This window comes from Peromyscus maniculatus, chromosome 1, assembly GCF_049852395.1.
Source record: "Peromyscus maniculatus bairdii isolate BWxNUB_F1_BW_parent chromosome 1, HU_Pman_BW_mat_3.1, whole genome shotgun sequence".
NCBI classification, from domain to species: Eukaryota; Metazoa; Chordata; class Mammalia; order Rodentia; family Cricetidae; genus Peromyscus; species Peromyscus maniculatus.
In genome coordinates this window covers 203,029,238-203,049,642 of record NC_134852.1, presented here as the reverse complement: position 1 = coordinate 203,049,642, position 20,405 = coordinate 203,029,238, and the positions used below count along the sequence as shown (strand labels likewise).

The window sequence follows — 20,405 nt, the reverse complement described above, 5'->3', positions numbered from 1 at the left end:
ACATGGGAAGTAGTAATTGGAGTTCTCAGGAGCAAATACATTTATGTGCTACATAAAATCTTCCTAGAATCTAGCATCTTTGGTAGGCATAATAACCTCAAAAGATATAAATTCTCTGTCCCTGAAAGTTTTCAATCTGTGGTGGTCAACTAACACCAGCTTATGAGAGCTTAAGAGAGTGACATTTATAAACTCAATGCAAGAGTGGACTCAATTTGACCCTGTAATCTGAGTGGTTATAGAGCTAAATTTAGACTGGAGAAGCAGAGAGACTCTGGAAGGTATCAACTAAAGAGAACTGTAGCGTTCTTCCCAGACGTTAGCTAAGCACAAATCTATATTGTAGAGCCAACAATGCTCTTGACTTATTCTTAGTCAGTGTTTAATGTTCAGGTTAAATTGAAAAATTATTGATGAAGACTAGTAATCAATCACATTTTCTGTTGCTCTTTCCCTCTTACATTTTTCTTATCTATCACAGAATATATACTAGAAGAAGCAATATATATTTATATAAATGCTAAACACTCAAAAATTGAACCATATATAAATTATTCATTCTTATAATTTTTTAGTTGTGTACCTATAACAGCTCATATGTATAGTCATCAAAATATGAGTGATTTATGTGAGACAGTGTCTACACATGTATCTCACATCACAGAAAAGTTAGTTTTCTCTAATGACAGACCACTAGAAATGTTCCCTGATTTAGTGTGGCCGAGAAAGTCTGCCAGTTGTTAAACCAATAACCCACCATTGCTTTCTCTTTTGGTGAACAAGGAAAACCAAGAAACAGCACTGTAGCTCTTTGCACTTAGCTCAATGACATCAGAGCTCATCAACAGTGGAACTCACAGGAGTTCTAGAGGGGCTTCCCCAATCTGGACTTCTGTCAATGCTCCATAACTGCAACAGCAAAAGTTCTTTATCTCTGCCCTGCCCTTGGGACTGACACTCAGGAAGATACTCACAAGAATACCTACCTTGAGATTTTAAGTCATCCATCAATCCATCTTTCTGAAGCCTAGCCAATTCTTGATCATCTATTATATTGAAGGCGAATTTGCAAAGGAAGTCAGCATAATACATCACTGGAAGAGCTATGGCACTGTGAAATAGCCATTCTTCAAAAAGAGCAAAAATTACCTCTGATGAAAAGTCTAGGCAGGGCAATGGTAGCACACACCTTTAATACCAGATATTGGGAGGCAGAGGCAGGTGGATCTCTATAAGTTTGAGGCCAGCCTGGTCTACAGAATGAGTCCCAGGATGGCCAGTGCTGTTACACATAGAAACCCTTTCTCAAACAACGAGAGAGAGAATGTGGAGCAAGATACCCCAAATATCCTGCTTTTTTTCATGAAAATATTTTCTGCCTTGAATTTTTTTCTTACAATATTTCAAATTAAGCCAATATTTTGGTTTTGTTCAAGGCCAAAAGAACACAAGGTAAGGAAATTAACCAGGCTTCCCTCCTTGACTAGCCCCCATGTTCATCTGGTTCAGATCCTTGAATTCAATGGCGACTGGAGTCTGTTACCAGTTCCTCAGGTTGAACAGTGCTCTGAAGAATAGAACATGAGTCTTACATAGTACTACTGTAAGATTTACTGCTCAAATGGAAGTTTTGTGACTGCATGGTGTCTGAAAATATTTTGGAAGGCTCACCATGTCCTTGTTGGGCTTCTGTTAGTAGCTAGATTATCTATAAATCTTATATGACAGTAATATAATGAAAGATATTGTCATTGGATGCTCCTTGTTATTCTCCAGCTTTTATAAGGTATTTCCCTGGAGGGAACTCTGGGTGTTCTAGAAGAGGCTCTTCTGTAGTCTTCTTATTCGTGCTGTGTTGAACCAGGCTCTAGTCCAGAGGGTGTGTACAGAATTCTCAGTTCCAGCTGCCTAATGACAGGCCCCCGGGGCTGAGCCCATTTCTCCCTCCATGCACACCATGTGCCAGTATCTCACCTCGAATACAAAGATGGGCCAATTCATACTAATGCTTGCCCATTGCTGCCTGTGATTTGTCTGTGCATGTAGAGGTACAATTTGTTGTCCTTTTCTATGCCCAGATTCATCTTCCAAATGCCAAGAATATTAGAAGCCCTTGGAAACAAGAATGAATAGAGGCTGAGAGAAAATTCTTTTGAGCATTTTTAATGCAGAAGCAAGATTTTAGGCAGTTAGTACCAACTGGCACTGCTAACTGCGGAGGACAAAACTTTTCCTTGGGGAAGTGCTTGAGATATTCCTGAAGGGCATTTTCTTTTTGGCTGTAACTCTGAAGCATATGGCTTGTACAGAGAGAAACCTGGCTGTGCTCTGCTTGTTACAACCAGATGTTTTGGAAGAGCATCCCAAAGACATCACTGGTAATGGGGACTGTGCCACATGTGGCTGTGTTAACCTCTGCAATGATGTTTTCAAGCTTCCGACACTGTCAGGTTCCTAATTACTGGTCCTAATTACATGAGAACTAATCATTCCTATATCTTAAAGGCATTTAAGTGGGAATATTGGTTCTATGAAATTTTTTCTTGAGTAATGGATAAAGTCTAGAAAAAATGTTTAGTTTTTAGACAACATTGGTTTAGGAAATGCTCATTTTATTGACTGATTAGAAGTTGGCTATGGTCTAAAATGAAATAGTCCTGAGTAAGTTTGCCTCTGACAAAATTTTTTATCTTGGGTATTTCCCTAACAGTGACTATGGCTATGAGAGACATAGTAATGGACAATGCCTGCCAGCTTTTTGGTTCAACCCATCCTCACTATCAAAAGACTGCAGCTTGGGACAGAGCTACCTCAACAGCACTGGGTGAGTTTCTATGGTAGGGGCCTTCATGGGCCAACCTCTTATGTTAATGAGCAAGTATTATACAACATATTTCCTTCTAATCAAAGACCAGACTTGTTTTCCCATAACATAATACATTTCTTGATAGAATGTTGTTTCTTGTCACTGTATTGCTGCCATTAAATGTTTAGCATGCATGTGTCTGTGTGTTTGTGTGACATGTATGTGTGTAGGTGCATGTGATAGGGATACATGCTTTTGGAGGCAAGGAGTTGAACTCATGTGTCTTCCTCAATTGCTTTTCACTGAATTTTTTGAAATAGTATGTCTCACTGAATGTAGAACTCACCAAGTCAGCTATACTGGTTGGCAAATAAGATTCAGGGATTTGTCTGCCTCTACCCTAGCAAAGCTGGGCTTAAAGAGATGTGTCACCATGCTTAGCTTTTCACATATGTGCTGGGAATTTGAACTCTAATATTTCCTCATACTTGTGTAGCATGCTGTCTCTCCAGCCAAGATATTTAAGCTTTTTGGTTCACAGATTTAATTTCAAAAGAAATATGCAGATATGTTTTCTATATTTACAAATCCAATTTAGTTCATCACCTCAATCCTGGTCCCATTTCCCATGCAGCTGTGATCTGTATATTATGTGGGTTTTCAAACACTTCTTTGCATTTTTCCATGATTAATTGTTTCAAAAACACATAAAACCAACTTGGAATGTTGTTGTCTTATGATTTGCTATTAGGTATGCTGTTCTTTAATTTTCCTTTTTCATTCAAAAATGAATCTTAAGCATCTTTCCAAATTTGAATTGATTAGGATGCTTTCATCCCTTTTTTATTATATCCTACTAAATACTAATGGATTATTTAATTATCTTTTATTCATGAACATTTGGGCTATTCTGTTTCTTGTTTTCTTTTTTTGTTTTTGTTTTTCCTGCCACTATAAACAAGTTACAATTAACAGTCTCTACCACATTCCTTATTATTCAAAACACTTCAAGTTAATTCAGGTTTCTTTTGTTAATTGGAAGTATTTCTTCTGGCTTGCAGAGCAAATTACACTCAGCCAATTGGTTTCTTCTTAGACTCACATATCTGACACTGCCCTGTTTCTCTCACAAAGATAAAAAATTAGGTCCTGCTCACATGCTGCCCAGGAGTCCCACAGACAGAGATTCGTGGCAATCTACTATCTTCCTCTTGAAAATCCAACGTCAGTGAATTCTGCCAAGGCAAACTGCAAGAAAGGGGAATTATGATTCTTTTCCAAGTTGAACAGTTGAGAAAGGTCAATTCAGATTAAATAAATAATAAGACTGACCCTGGTGGCAAGATCCACATGAGTTATTTTCTGGAGGATAATGTCACACCTTTGTTTGGAAGCATTTTAGAATTAAGTAACCAAGTTGACACTAACTCCCTCCAATTCCACCTTTAGCACCTCTCCTCAGGCCTAGTCAGTGTGCAGTCTGGAATAGCAGGATGAAATGCAGAAGACTCCAGACCATAAGACTAGCCTGACAGAGCAGGCTGACCTACCTGTTGCTTCCCAGATAGTTAATGGTCTCACCCTTTGTCTGGCTGCAGAGCATAGAGTGCAGACAGCCACTCAGAATGTGAGCTTAGTGAGGTCTTCTAGTTAAAGGTTAATCACAGCTAAGGCTAATGAGCAAATCTCTGAGCACCCCACCTCTGAGAACACAATCGGAAGCATGAAGTAAAGTCTGTGCCGTATTTATTTATTTGTAAATGGTTTTCTATATAAATAGTTAGTCTGCTTTTAGAATAAGCTCTTTATTCTGTGTATAGATCAATGTTTCAAGGTTCACTTAATTCACCAGGATGGAAAATTTCAGCATAGTATATATATTATTATGCCCACTAAAAATGTTATTTTGAGAAGATACCTACCAACTTTTTTTTAAATCAACTTGACTGTGTAGAGGTGAATGGCTTCACATTTTTTTAAAGCTGATAGCCAGGATATAGAAGAGATGGATGTAATATGAAGGAAATAAGTGAAACTGAACCTAGGTGTCCTCCGTCTTTGTGGTTTGGTCCAGTGATGTCAGGGTTTCCAATGTCCACATGTGGAGCAACCCATCAGCAACTCTCTGCTGTGTTTCCCACTGTTGTCTCCTTGTATCTTTCTTCTTTTATTCTTACAACTTTCACACATTATCACAGCCAGAATTCAAGCAATGAGGCTGAAACAGGCTCTCTGCCTGAAATGCACTGAGAGTTAAATATCATCAAGAGGTTTGATTTAGTTCAAAAGAGGGGTGTCTTGCTATTTGTGGTGATCTCTAGCATATGGTTTGTTTCTATGTGCCTTGGTTTCTTAACCTATGGGAATAGGTTTTCTTTTTACATTATGATTAAATGCAGTGTTGTACAGAGAATATGTAGTCTAAAGTTCTAGAGACAATCATTACAAAATACAGATCACACTTATAGCTACCAGTTAATCATTTCTCTAGACTAGGAGATTAAAAGAGGAAGAAAAAAACTTTTATTTATTGTGAATGTTTACTCTAGACATGCATGATCCTTAATGGCCACTATAGTGTTTGTGTCAGTGGCACATTTAATCTACATTGCAGTTTCTCATCTGCTAAACCAGAAATAGCTATCTCCAAAGGCCAATAAAGTCATGTGATTAGGAAGTAATGTGCCACCACACTGTCATAAAGTCACCTGATTAGGACATGATGTACCACTCACATTAAACCAGAAGTGGCACCACACAGAGCAGATAACTAGCTTGCTTGATTATTGAAAAGGTTCTTTTGTCTCAAATAAAATGAAATCCACACTCATCGGTTTCTTTTACATAAATAAGCAGATAGCCCTAAAGCCTCCTCTGACCTCTTTTTTTTCCCCTTCCAGCAAAGTTTCTATGTACCTCACATTGTGAATGCACAGGCTTATTTGGTTATAAATGTCATGTTTATACTCTTTGGAACCAGGAGGCATATTGAAAATTTAAGTTGCTAAATTTACTAAGACATTGCTTATTTCATGTTACAGTGGAGATGGGATTGTTTTTTTCTAAGCTAGGCAACTTTCTTAAGGGACAGATTTCTTCTTGATATTAAGTTGGAGATATTTCAAGCTGTGTTCAAAATAATGTGTATAGAAATCTCTATCTATAAAGCTTTCTTTTATAGGAGCCATTAATCCCTCATGGAATAATATTTAAACACTGTTGCTCATGGTTAGTTCCTTAATGTATAATAGGGTTGTTTACTCAAGAGGATAACTTAAAAAATAATATAAGTGAAGTATCTACATAAAAAATATTTAGTAGGTCCATAAATAAAACACCACATATACATTCAAGTAAAAGAATCACTTTCATATTATTGCCGTATACTGAGATATTTTTAAAATATTGTGTTTATAAATATAATCCTCTCTCCACCCGCCATAGACACAGACCTTGGGTAATGTGCTGTTCCCATGTAATTTCTATTTCTAGTCTAATTGTGGGGAAATTCCGGCGATCCCAACTGACTATTCCAGGTGAACTGTGGGGGTCCTGATGTTCTGTCTGATCTACACTCTGTAAGATTTGCCGGTGTGCATCAAGGAGAATAATTAGCCTTAAAAGTGGTGCATGCATTGAAAGTCCACGGAAAGGAAATCACTTGCATTATTTACAGAATGATCCCTGCAGGAGCCTGTGTAGCTGTTTCCTAGCCAAGACTCCTGTAGACTCACAGTGGATACAAAATAATTGTTACATGCTATGAAGTTGTCTCTTGAATGAGGTGTTTCATCTTTTCATGGGATGGCATAGTAGTTGGGAAATGAATAAGAGGCATGTTACCATTGTGGAGACCCACTTTTTCATGTGACTGCTCCTACCCATACCAATAACCCTGGAATAACAGATTCCCTCATAGGTGTTATAACACTGCGGCTTTGCTAGTTCATTGTGTGACCTTGGGCAACTCCATAATCTGTCTCTCCTTTCCCTGTTATGAAAAAAATGTACCATAGCAGATAGTTTGAGATGCTTTCATCACTGGCATTTCATTAACTGGTTGAGATGATTCAAAAGTAAAATTTGGTCTGTTTATGCTCAAGAGGAAGGAAAATATTATCAGAATTAGTTGAACAAATTGACTCAGATGGTGGATTTGGGGTGTCCCACTCAAGACTATTTCCAGAAAGTCATTTAGTTAAGTGTGTCCATAAAAACTCTTTCATCAAACCTTTCTTTAAAATTAAGCTGAATTCTTATTACTTTCCAAATTGAGTTGTGCTTCTGTACTATTTAATACAAATAAAACTAACTGTCCACCTAAATCTGGCTATGGCTCATATCAAGCCCCCAATTCCTATGTCCGAACACTTGGTTTAAAGGAAAAGTCCTGGGAGTCACTGCATTGGAAAAACAAACAAACAAACAAAAACATGAAAAAATAAGCCTCTGTCAGCCACAGAAATCCATTCTTTCTAAATAGAGATGCCATGGCTGCTATGTATGATCATTATTAACTTGTGGACACATTTCACTACTAATAAAGCCTTGTCACATTACATCCTTATTAAAGCATAAGTGCCCATTTTTGGTTGCATATGCATATTGAAAATAGCTGCCAAAAAGTTCTGCCACCTTGGGTACCAAATGCATTCCATCCTCACAGAGAAAGAAACAGTCTGTGTCCTCACCACACTGCCTTCCTTCAGTCTCTATAGACGTGAGAATGAAATAAACAGCTTCAGTCATGCTTATCAAGCCATGCTAGTGTAGCTGCATCTCCCTGATGCCAGTGATCTGTGAATGTATAGATCCTTTCATTTACAGTCATGAACATGTATACGTTGCTGTTTTCTCATTGTATACCTACCCTCCTAAAGTCTGCGAATATTTCCAGACTTTGTCATAGACTCCACTCAGCACTAGCCTTCATTCCCTCTCCCTAAGGCTTGCTCTTTTCCCTGCACAATAAGTCTAGAGCCACCCTTCAAGGAAAGGCACAAAGTGCATTTCAGTCATTGGAACTCCTTTATTTTTGTACTGCATTGTAGCCATCATTGTTCAGCGGCAGTATAGCCCACCTGGGGGACAGCAAGACCTAGAGCTGTACTTTTACCTTGGTCCTTATATGAGATAAATTCCTCGAATGGAAAGAAGTGAGTTCACAGAAAAGCATGACATTGGAGCTGAAGTTGAAAGGATGATTCACAAAATGACAGGAGCATAGAGCATCCTGCTAAGGATGAATGGCAGTGGGATAGAACATCCTGCTCAGAGTGATCAACACGGGTAAAAGGAGTCAGGTAGCATTCTCACTGCCTAGCATAGGAAGTACTCTGCAACAGAAAGAGCTGAAGCAAGGGAAACCAAGGAGAGGTCAGGTTATGGACCTTTATTTTGAACCTCAGCATTTTTTTAATGTGAATATCTTGAATAGAAATTTTGATTGATTTTATGAAATTATAGACATGATTGATTTGATCTTAAGATGGTCTTTACAATAAGGATTTACATTTTAAAAAAGAATAAGTAATATTTAATACATATATAAAAAACCTCTTACTAACTTTTGATATTTTGATATTTGAAAATTTCTAAAACAATATTGCTATATTGTGTGTGGGTGTGTTTGTGGGGGTGTGTGGGTATTTTATATTCACATGAGTATGCAGTGTGTCTACTTATGCAAATGCATGCGGAGGTCAGAGCAAGACATTGGGCATCTTCCTTCTGTTTCTCTCTCCTCCATTGCTTTGAGACAGGGTCTACACTGAACTGGAATCACTTCATTACAGCTAATCTGTCTCTACTGAGCTCTCAGACCCAGCTGTCTGTGAGCCCCTGTCAATGGGGTTGCAGATTGAGTAGGACAACCCATGCCTGTTCTTTGCATGGGTGCTTAAGATTCTAACTCAAGTCCTCATGTTTACAGAAAAGACTCTGTCCACTGAGCCAACCAGCCTGCTTTTGTGCTAAGAATGATTTTTTTTCAGGTTTTATTCATTTATTTGTGCACACATATTCTCACATGCTTAACAAGAAAGAAATTTTGGAAGGGAAGAATTTGGGAAGGGATGGAGAGAGGACAAGGAAGGGGAAATTGATTTAATACATATTGTAGCATGTAGATATAACGAACCATCTTATTAAATAAGATACACAGAACAAATGCAAAGCAGAAAGCCAAGAGATCAGAGCTAAGATCCTTACCCTGCAGCTAGCCTCTTCAGCCAAGAGACCTCTCCAAAAGAGGAGCTACTTCCTGTCTGTTCTTCTTTATATAGTCTTTCTGTTCTGCCTTCTCATTGGTTGTAAACCCAAACACATGACTGCCTCATCACTGCCTGTCTGTAGAGACTTCCAGGTCTTCTATGGTATTGAGATTAAAGGTGTGTGTCTCCAATGCTGGCTGTATCCTTGAACACATAGAGATCTACCCAGCTCTGCCTTCCAAGTGCTGGGATTAAAGGCATGCGCCACAAATGCCCAGCTCTGCTATAGATTGCTATTATCTCTGACCCCCAGGCAACTTTATTTATTAACATACAAATAAAATCACATTTCAGTACAAATAAAATACCACCATAGTAGCGAACACATACTCTGGTTACGGGGGAGGAATAATTACTCTTGATTCAGACTTGGTATAACACTCATTTATTCACACAGTAAGATTACAAGCACTATTCATCCTGTCTTCCAAATGGAAGCAGGAGTACCTCTCTAGGTGTACAGGTCAGGACTCGCCACGTCTGTTCCTCTGGATCTTGGGTCAGCCTTCCTCAGGTCAGCCACATCTGCACTTGGGACAGGATCTCACATCTCTGGCAGAGGAGATTCGTCTCACGTGCATACATGCATGAGGGCCTGACGAGCTCTGAGGCTTCATCTTTTATATCCTTTTCTGGCTAGGTTTCTAGTCTTATCCCTACTTCCACACATACCTTATAGCTTATCACTACTCCATTTGTAGTTTACTTACATCATTCTATTGCTTACCCCTCCTGACCAGGGTTGTTCGCCCTAGGCCTTACATTTTCCTTATACATATTAATTAAAATGTATGAAAATAAATTTTAAATAAAGAAGTGGCCTTGGGAGATAGCTTAAAAGTTAAAAGCAGCACCAGTTGTTGTTACATAGGACAAAGGTTCCATTATATTTAAACATCTCCTGTAACTCTCTTCTGGCCCTGCAAGAACTCTGCACAGACTCCTGGAGGCAAAGACCCTTATACATAAAATAAAATAAAGTTTAAAAATGGAATTCTCTGCAATGATGTCCCAGCCCTGAGACAGACAGCAGGCAGGGCTAGTTAAAATGATCTCCTTCCCATGCATGGAAAGTTGAATACTTACAGAATAATGGACCTAGGAAGAATGCATTTATGAGCTCCATTGTTAGCCAGCACATCTTCCTTCCTGGGCACGTGAAAAAAAAAAGACAACTGTATTATCCAAGCTTCTCTACATGATCAGGACTGCTAGAATGAGTCTCTCCGTGTATGTAGAAAATTGATTTCATAGAATGTCTTACAAGCTAAGAATGATTAAAGTACACCTTGTTAGTTATTTCATTCTTTCAGAAATTTACCAAAATATTCTGCAGTTGCCTGTCCCTATGTCATAGGAAAAAGTACTAAAGATTTAGAGAGGTTAAGTAAATTTTTCATGTTTATGTTCTTGAGAGCTTTCATTTTAAATGCAACAATTTGACTTTAAAACACTAGTGTTAGCCTCTGCAAGTTAAAATCACCAGGGAAAGTTGAAATTAAAACAAACAGGTGTCTAAAGTTTTCAGATTAGAATTTCCTATGGTCAATTTATGGACACTCATAAATTATAAAATTCCCCCCAAATAATTCAAGGATATACAGAAATGGTATTACTGCATTGTGGGATGCTAAAGGGAAAATTGTGTTCTCATGATTACTTAAATCATTACATAAATCACAATATACCTAAATATAGAAACAAGATAAATACTCATCAGTAGATGAGTTAATAAACAAATTGTGAGCTACATGAAAACTATCAATTCATCAAGAGACTGAACCCCTACCATTTTCAACAGACTGGAGCTCGAGTACATTATGCCAAGTGAAACAATTCAGGAACAGAAACACAAACGCTATATGATCTCCTTCACATGTGACATCTTAAGACCTTGATCTCATGGCAGCTAAGAGCAGAAAGGTAGTTACCAGAGGCTGTGAGTACAGAGAAGGATAGTTAAAAAGCAAATGTTAAAGCACCCAAAGTTTTAAATAGTTTGAAGAAATAAGTTGTAGTGATCCATTGCACTACATGTTGACCATAGTTAGTGATTACATATTACATATTTAAAATATTCTTGAAACTAGTTTTTCATTGATTAATTTTGTTCTTAAACAGTCCCATACACATATACATTTTATATATAACTCTCTCCTTCCACCCTCCCTTACCTCTATCAAAACCTTACCAACCTTCCCTCACCATCTCCATCAATCCCCTTCTCAAATCCATGAGTTTTGGATTTTATTTGTGACCCATTTAATTTAACCAGGGTCATCTATCTGACTGGCCACTGAATTAGAACTATCCATTAGAGTTATGTATTATTATTATTATTATTATTATTATTATTGTAATTATCTATCCATAGAGTCAGTAGGTAGTCATTGCAAAGCAATGGTGCCCTCTTTTCCTGAATCTATCAGATATAATTAGAGCTAGGGCCTTCAATGCCCCTCTTTCATCCATACTCAAGTGTTGAAGGGACACAGTGCAGACACTGGAAGCTAATGTGAGTTAGTGATTTAGGTGGATTTATTTTGCATGAAGATAGCATTCTGAAGTCCTATCCGTCTTCTAGCTCTTACATTCCTTCACTCTTGTACAGGATTCTATGAGACTTACCGGAATATCACAAAGGTCTACTTTAAAGTCAAGCACTCATTTGCCACTTATTCCTAGCATCCAGTACATCCATGAGTCTGCCTCACAATCACTTGAGTTCAATGGGGAAAAGGGGGAGGGCTTCTCTGATTAAAGGTAAGAGTAACATTTATCAATGGACATAAACATTAAAAAGAAGATCCTCAATTTTGACATTCTTGCTGCAAAAGGTTAGGTATGTTGGTGAAATACTGGACTTAGCTACTATCCTGATTATCTTTCTACCATGTCTCCATGGATCAAAGCATAATATTATAGCCCATAATTTAAAGATTTAAAGAATAAAGACATACTGAATCAAGATATGCTAAGTTTAGACAATAATGTCATCTTATTATACAGGCTGTAAACATCTGAAGTTCACTAACATAGCTATAAACACACAGGAGAAATATTAATTTGAAAAATCATGGACTATGGTTGCTTTGACTGTTTCTTTCCAGTTTTAGTTTCACAAAGACAATATATGGCCTTCTTCTTTTAAGACTGTCAAGCAGTATAGAAAGTAAAAATCAAGGAAAGTATGAGTACAAAGTAGAAGGTTAGGCAGGCATATCACGATGGGAAGGAAGAAAATAGCTGGAACTGTGGTTGTTGGAGTAATAAGACACTGTCTACCGATGAGCCACAGGTAATATCAAAGGCACATTTACAGAATGTTTCCTTTTCAGTAATTGTAAAAAAGACTCCCTTGCCATTACAAAGCACTTTTCTTTGTGGCAGATTGAAGAATGCTTTACCAACTAAATGCATCCCTGTAATATTCAGACCTCAGGTCCAACATAATCATAAGTTGCCTTGTTATTATGGAGGTAGCAGCCCCATTTAATAACATATTAAATGCATTATTCATTTATGTAACTCAGACCCAGGGACAGCTGCTGTGATGAAAATAGAACCATTCTGTGATGCAAAAAGCAGGTGTGTGCTTACTTGAGAAAATTAACTCTGTATTTCTACACAATTTTCTTCTAGATTTCAGGGACAGGTCTGGTAGGGCTAATGTGATGTCATTTTCATCCAAGATATATAATGGTTTCAGAATGGATTTTAATGAACATTAAAAAAAAATCGCCAATAGTCTTCTCTGTGGCAGATTCCCAGAGGGATAGATTCGTGCTTTGGATTTAAGCAGAGTCCTGTAGCTACAGGATTTGGGAAAGCCTGAGTGATGATTGGTCAGAACAGCAGCAAACAAAAGGAGAGTTCTGTCTCTGATGATGCCAGTGATGATGAAGAGCCCAGGCTTCTATAGCTGCTTGCCAAGGCAGAGCCACAGGTGTGTTTAGATACAAAGTAATTAAAAATCCTCACCACCTTCCATTTGCACAGAGCTTTGCTACAGTTAAACACACTGAGTTATAATAATTATCCCAGAAGACCTTGCTGATCAATTTCTTCTCACCTTTGCTGGTACCAGAATGCTGCCATTTTCCAATACTTACACTAGAGTTTCTTTCTTTACTGCATTTTCTTCAATATTTCTCACCTGCCCTGATTTTCTTTCTCTCTTATTTTTAATGCCAGCCTATATTTATGATCACCTAAACTGGTATCAGACATGACAATACACCACTTCAATGGACAGTGATCTTAATGCTAATGAAAGGATTTGGAGGTCCCGTTGGTCTAGATGTTAAACCCTTAGGTGTGGAAAAATTAAGAGAGGATGGAATCCACACACCTTTATTATCAGTGCTGAGGTGTTTGAGCCAATGGTGATAACCTACTACCCTTCAGGCATCTCAGCATTTAAGCAGATACGTGGTCATGCCAGAATGCACTCCTTGTGTAGCTGGAGTTATCTCCAGTCCTGCCAGGGCCTGCAGGCAATCAGACCCAAATAAACAACACAGAGACTTATATTACTTATAAACTATATGGCTGTGATAGGTTTCTTGCTATGTAGTTCTTATATCTTAAATTAACCCATTTCTATTAATCTATACCTTGCCATATGGCTTGTGGCTTACTGGTACTTTACATCTTACTTCTCATGGTGGCTGTGGCTGGCAGCATCTCCTGACTCAGCCTTCTACTTCCCAGAATTCTCCTCTCTCTTTGCCCTGCCTATACTTCCTGCCTGGCTACTGGCCAATCAGCACTTTATTTATTAACCAATCAGAGCAACATAGTCACAGCATATAGAGCTATCTCTATCCATAGCACCCCCTGTTGTCTAGCCTTGCATACATCTGGGATACCAGGAGACTATCAAAGAGCTTACACTAAAATGTCACAGATAGGAGGAAAATCATGCAAGAGTTACTAGCATATAAATAAATACTTAAGACTTAAGAGGTCAGAGGATCAATCTAACTCCATTTAAAGAGACAGTGAAATATAGTAGAACAGAAAGAATATGCTTATGTGACCAGTGGTCCAGGACCCTCACTGCATGATATTGAGAATATTAGTTAATCTATCTGCATATTTGGAATGATAGCAATGGCTTCCTCACTAAGGGCATGTTGAAAAAAAAAAAAAGAGGGAAGTCATGCAGAGAGCCTGTACCATAGCAAGAGCACAGGGATAATTCTGTAAATGTGAATTTGTATTCTTGTTGTTCCTATTTTCCCATTCTAGTCAAGAAGTTGTTTTTGAAAGAGTAAGAGGCAAGCTGTTTTGTAAAGGGTGGGTAAGCTCTAGGCAGCAGGTGAAGCATGGAGGAACAAACTAATGTTTTCTAAGGGATTAGTGAGTAAGATTTGGCTGGAGCCAAATCAGATTGCTTGGGAGAAAGAGTTCAGAGAGGTAGAATGTTTGTAGAGAGCATTAAGTAGTGGCTTAGGGGATTTTCAACATATCCTGAGGCTGACTGGATGCCATACAGGTTGAGAGTGGGAAGGTGAAGTCATAATATTTTTAAATAAAATAGTTGGTAATAGTTCATGGGCACCTACCGATTTAATCTTTGTACTTTAATTCATTTAATCTTGTACCTATACCACAAAATGAATTAAATGTTAATTATCAACTTAATCCTAATCCACAGTGTATGAAGATCTTTAACAAAAAGCATCTCATTTGTTTCTTAGCCCTAGTTTTAAGTAGTCAATCTGGAGCCATACACATATAGGAAAGCATATTTGCTAGGTATCAATGGATTAGAAAAGTGCCTGCAGGCTAAGTCCAGTCCACTATCAGTGATATAATGAACAGACTTTAACAGGGAGCACCTGTGGAGTTTGTTCATTCTTTTACGTGTTATCTATGCCAGTTTAAAGATTTACTCTCTAACCTTTAATCTCGAACAGTGGGAAGCTGTGTATAATAGTTTCTAACTGGAACTCTGTATTAACCATAAAAAGATAGGTTTGGGAAATCATGTACATACATGACTAAACTACTTATTGCACAAACTACAGTTGGTGATATAGAACCTCAGAGTTCTTAAGGATGCTGTCATAAAATTAAGTAAAACTTAATTTACTACAGGTAGAATGAATTACATAGGATAAATTTGTAGAGTGATCTATTGTTTCTGTTAAGGTTAAGCCAAGAATGAAGGCAATAGTGTAGTGGGTTTACTCAGGCTGAAAATATTTAAGCCTCTCAGAATAAGGCTTGCAGAGTTTAATCAGAATAGACATTTATAAAACAATGAGTAGATACTACCAAATCTTGTCATGTTTTCCTGACCTTTGCTGCGACTGATACCCTTAGCTTCAGTTTGAGTCACATACCCATAATAATCTATCCTTTCTCTGAATTGCAAATAGCCGTGTTATATATATATATATATATATATATATATATATATATATATATATATATACATACACTTATCCTTTCTCTCCCCTATCCACAGATTTAGCTACCCAGGCTCAACTACAGTCTGGATGGAAAATCACAAGGATGAATGGTGCATGTGTTGATTTCTGGGATCAACTCTTGCCCAACTCTGTATGCCTCTCTCTGTCTGCATCACTCCCATAACTTCGTCTTATCATACACATAGCATCTTTTCACATCATCATCAAAGTTGTGAGCACAATATTTTGAAAGAAAACTCATGCTCACACAAATTTTATGACATTCTTTATTATAGGTGTTTACTTTACCATTAATTTTTATTTTAGTAGCTTGTTATGCTTAATTTATAAATTAATCTTCATTTATAGGGAAAAAAGTATACTAGTTCCAGAGTTTGCTACTATCTGCCATCATAGATGTCTCACTGGGTGTCATGGAATGTGTACACAAGGGGCAAAAGAGAGTGATTTTCCTAGTCCATAATTATGTATTCTTTGAATTATCATTTAAAGTATCTCTTTATGTATCTTCAACTGCTTATTAACATAGTGATACTAGAGACCATGTCTTTCACCTCTGTGCATATTTCACACCTTCCAATGAAGAAATGATTCATCTGTTGTGTAGATGACTAAAAGAAGCTTATGGCTAGCTAGAGAGGTGGCTCCCAACCAGCTGTGACTCCAGTTCCAAGAGATTTGGTGCCCTCTTCTGGTCTCTGCAGGAGCTTGCTTGTGGTACACATACATACACTCATGTACACACACACACACACACACACACACACACACACACACACACAAATAAATAAAATAAAAATATAGTTTTTAAAAGTCCATGAAAATGCTAATTGGAGGTAGTATTTTTCTTGGTCTGTTTTTCCTGATGTTGGGTGTTGTGTCCATTACTTTCTTTGTCTTTGTGGCAAAATATATAATTAAAAACAGCTTAAAGTAAGAGAGCATTGTTTTTGTTATCAGGTTGAGAGATATAGTTAGTTCCTCATGTCAGGGAATAAATGGCAGTAGGAGCTTGTAATGCAGCTTGTTCACACCTTGATTGATCAAGAATCAAAGAGTTCTATCAGCTTTAAGGCTCACCCTCAGTGAGAGTTTCCCAACTAGGCTGCCTGCAAAAAAGTTCCACCTCCCAAAGCAGGACCACCTGCTGGGGACCATATATTCGTAGAAATGAACCTATGGAAGACATTCTACAATAACAGGGACTTTATATGAATCATCCCAAGTATGTCTAGCAACATGAAACAAGGGCATTTAGGAAGTTATTGGTCCCCATGCTACGATATAGGTCTAGTTTAAAATTTCAGCATTATGAGTTACATGAATTGATGTATGACTTGTGATTTTTTTATTACATAGGTATAGGAAGGTGGTCTCCAATAACTGTACTGATGGGGTGAGAGAACAGTATACTGCCAAACCACAGAAGTGTCCAGGGAAGGCTCCTCGAGGCCTCCGGATCGTCACGGCAGATGGAAAACTGACAGCAGAGCAAGGACACAATGTCACTCTCATGGTGCAACTGGAAGAGGTAAGGCTGACTCCTGTCTGTTCTCTGCTCGGTAGGGAAAGTGACATTCTGACCAAATCATGGCTTTGTTTAAATATCCTTGTTCACATTCTCAAGTTTTAGTTGCAAGCAGTTTTGTTATTTTATTCTACTTTCAGCTTCATGTCTGATATTATCATCTCTCTTTCCCTGATACATTCTCCAACTTCTTTCCATTTAGATTGGTTTTCAGTCCTTTCCATCATTGGCTCTCTTTGGATCTAACCCTATCTTATTGGCATTGTTAAGAGAATACATTCTCAAAGTGTGTGAATGGTTTCCCCAGAAAATTTTAACACAGAGACTTAACCAAGTGAAAAAAGGATGTGCTTTTACCTCTCTCAGCCTAACATCATTGCTTTTCTTTCCAAAGACAACAGGATAGTTAAATATACTGATCAAATACAGCACTAAGTTATAAATTAGTATAATGTTTTTGACAGTTGAGACTTTGTATCTTAGTAACACAATGAGGATATCATTATAAGCACTGATTACTCTTTGACAAATGTGTTTGTCTGAAATTTCTGATGATGTAGGTGGTGAATAAAAGAAAAATGTGTTCTATGTACTTAGACTTTACAAAAGCAAACTTGTCATCTTGGAACTAGGTAGATGGTTTCTCAGAATAAGTGTGTTAAATAAATTACCTCAGTTGTCAAACTTGGCTATCATATCTTCAACTACATTTTCTGCATACTGAAATTCAGCCAGCCTCCTACTGACCTTGATGAAGATAACAGTATTTCAAAATGAATTAATGAAATCAGCACCAAAGTATACAAGGTTGACTTCCAGCTTACTCTTTTGACAGCCAGTGGCCCTCAATATTTAATATGCAGAGTTGCCTGGCATATGCATGGCCACTTATGTGCATTCTCATTCAGGTGATTGTGTTGGAACTTAAGAATACTCATTCATAAGAAATTTACAGTTACACACAGTCTTTCTGTAAAGTGAGCAAATAAAACCAGGACAAGGAGTAAGAGTTGGAAAAGTGAATTCAGAGGATTTGGAGTGTGACTGGAGGGGAAGATGAAGAATTTAGGATTGTTTTGTATGTTTAATCAAAACCATACGTATTTTTTCTTATAATTCCTATTATTTCTGAGATTGTAATTATATTATTCACCCCATTCAATTTACTCCCTCCAACCCACCTCACGTACCTCCCTTACTCATATTCAAATTCATGGCCTCTGTTTCTTTAATTGTACATACAAGTGTAGCTAGAGTTTTCCTGCCTGGCCCACAGTCAGGACAAATCTCTCTCACCCGCCAGTACCACAGCCACTTAGACCCAACCAAGTAAGCACACAGAGACTTATATTGCTTACAAACTGTATGGCCATGGCAGGCTTCTTGCTAACTGTTCTTATATCTTAAATTAACCCATTTCTATAAATCTATACCTTGCCACGTGGCTCATGGCTTACCGGCATCTTCACATGCAGCTTGTTATGGTGGCGGCTGGCAGTGTCTCTGACTCAGCCTTCCACTTCCCAGAATTCTTCTCCTCCTTGTCCTGCCTATACTTCCTCCTGCCTGACTACTGGCCAATCAGTGTTTTATTTACTAACCAATCAGAACAACACATTTGCCATACAGAACATCCCACAGCATACAAGTAATGTACAGATTGAGTAGATTCTATGTATATATTTAGGGAATATATATATATATATATATATATATATATATATATATATGGTGGGGGGTGTTACAAAATCATCAGTATTTTAACTTAATCTTTCCAAGTCATTGACTTAGACTTTTCCCAGGCATTTATGAACTGATTCTTAAAAAAAAAATTGGAAAATCACAAGTTATTCTAGGCCAAGTAGCATTATTCCTATCAATGTAAACTATCTGGGATCTTCTGCTTCAGGCTGAGATTGATTAGCTTGTAGCAAACCAAATACACAGAGAGAATGAGATGGAAAAAGTGAGAAGAGAAGCAAACTTAAGGAGAGAGGACGGAACATAGAGGAGTGGGTAAAAAGATAACTGCCAAGAAGACTGGAAAGCTGTGGTCTTTTCTGGAGAGATGGAAAAAACCATCAGGATGAATTCATTATCTATTTTACACTGAGTTTTCCCTGATTATTTTGATAGTTCATATGCTACATTGTAATCTATGGTAAATCAGATATTTTATCCCTCATCTGAGGACAGGCTGAATAGATAGGAATAAGAGAAACAGGTTAGGTCACAAAGAAAAGAGACAATGATTGAGAAAAATCTAATATATTTTTTATTCTATACCATGGTTTTATTATGCATTCCATTTTTTATTTAAGAAATTTTCTTCATTTTAAATACCATTCACTGTTCCCCCTCCCTCCCCTTCTCCCACTCCCCTCCACCTCCCGCCACCTTACCCCCCAGCCACTCCTCATAAGAGGTAAGGCCTCCCTTCGGTAGTCAGAAAATAGAAAGATCTCCTTATGGTGGGAAGCCTTACACAAATCTGATCTTCTAGGTAAATTATAGTGGCATCAAAATTCAACAAATATTTACAGACAAATTTGACAGCTTATTTTCAATTAGTTCTACCCTGGAAAAATGTAATGCATCTGAAAAGTTTTAAAATGACCCTAAATGAACAATGAAGTGTATCATGACCATGGATGAAGAGGCTCAATATTAAGATGTAATTTTCTCCATATTGACCTCAGTGCAAGGCAATCCTAATAAAAGTTCCCAATACTTTTTTTTGTGTTAATATTAAGCAATTATCATAAAATATGTAAGAATTCAATAGCTAAACAATAAAGAATAGCAAAAATAATCTGGAAGATGCTTCATGAATTTGGATGATTTAGGGCTAGATGATTTGTTTGGCTAATAAAGGTGCTTGCTACCAAGCCTGATGACTTGATTCAGTCCCTGGAACCTTTGTGGTAAAACAAGAGAATCAACATTGACAAGTTTTCTTTTGACCTTCACAAACAGGTTGTGGTATGTGTATGCACATGTGTATATACATACCATTAAATAGTAAATTAAAAAACTAAAGTCAGAAGAGTTATGAATAGATTTATTGTATAAATATCCATGCAAAAACCAAGTAGGGAATGAATAGATAGGAACACACACGTTTGTAGTACATAAGTGTATATATGTGTATGTATAATTTCAACAGATTATAATATTTGCAATAAATTGTGTATGTATTATGTAATCATATAGGAATTCATGGATCTTTATCCTCATATAACACACAAAATAATTCTAATTATATTATCAATATAATTTTGAAACATAAAACCAACTGTGGTTTAATACATGGACTTGAGTCAGGTCAAGGTTTTTAAAAGAGCAAACAAAATACA

At 37.4% G+C, this 20,405-nt stretch overlaps 1 protein-coding gene across 7 annotated transcripts in view; it reads left to right on the top strand.

Moving 5' to 3' along the window:
* Nucleotides 1–20,405, top strand: part of Sorcs1 (sortilin related VPS10 domain containing receptor 1) — a 537,652-nt gene that overhangs the window by 446,800 nt on the left and 70,447 nt on the right. For all 7 annotated transcript variants that reach the window (XM_006983296.3, XM_076563275.1, XM_006983299.4 and 4 more), the window contains exons 17-18: nucleotides 2,711–2,824; nucleotides 16,881–17,052. In XM_006983296.3, the coding sequence (XP_006983358.1) occupies nucleotides 2,711–2,824; nucleotides 16,881–17,052 (286 nt within the window). The remainder of the gene's footprint in view (nucleotides 1–2,710; nucleotides 2,825–16,880; nucleotides 17,053–20,405) is intronic.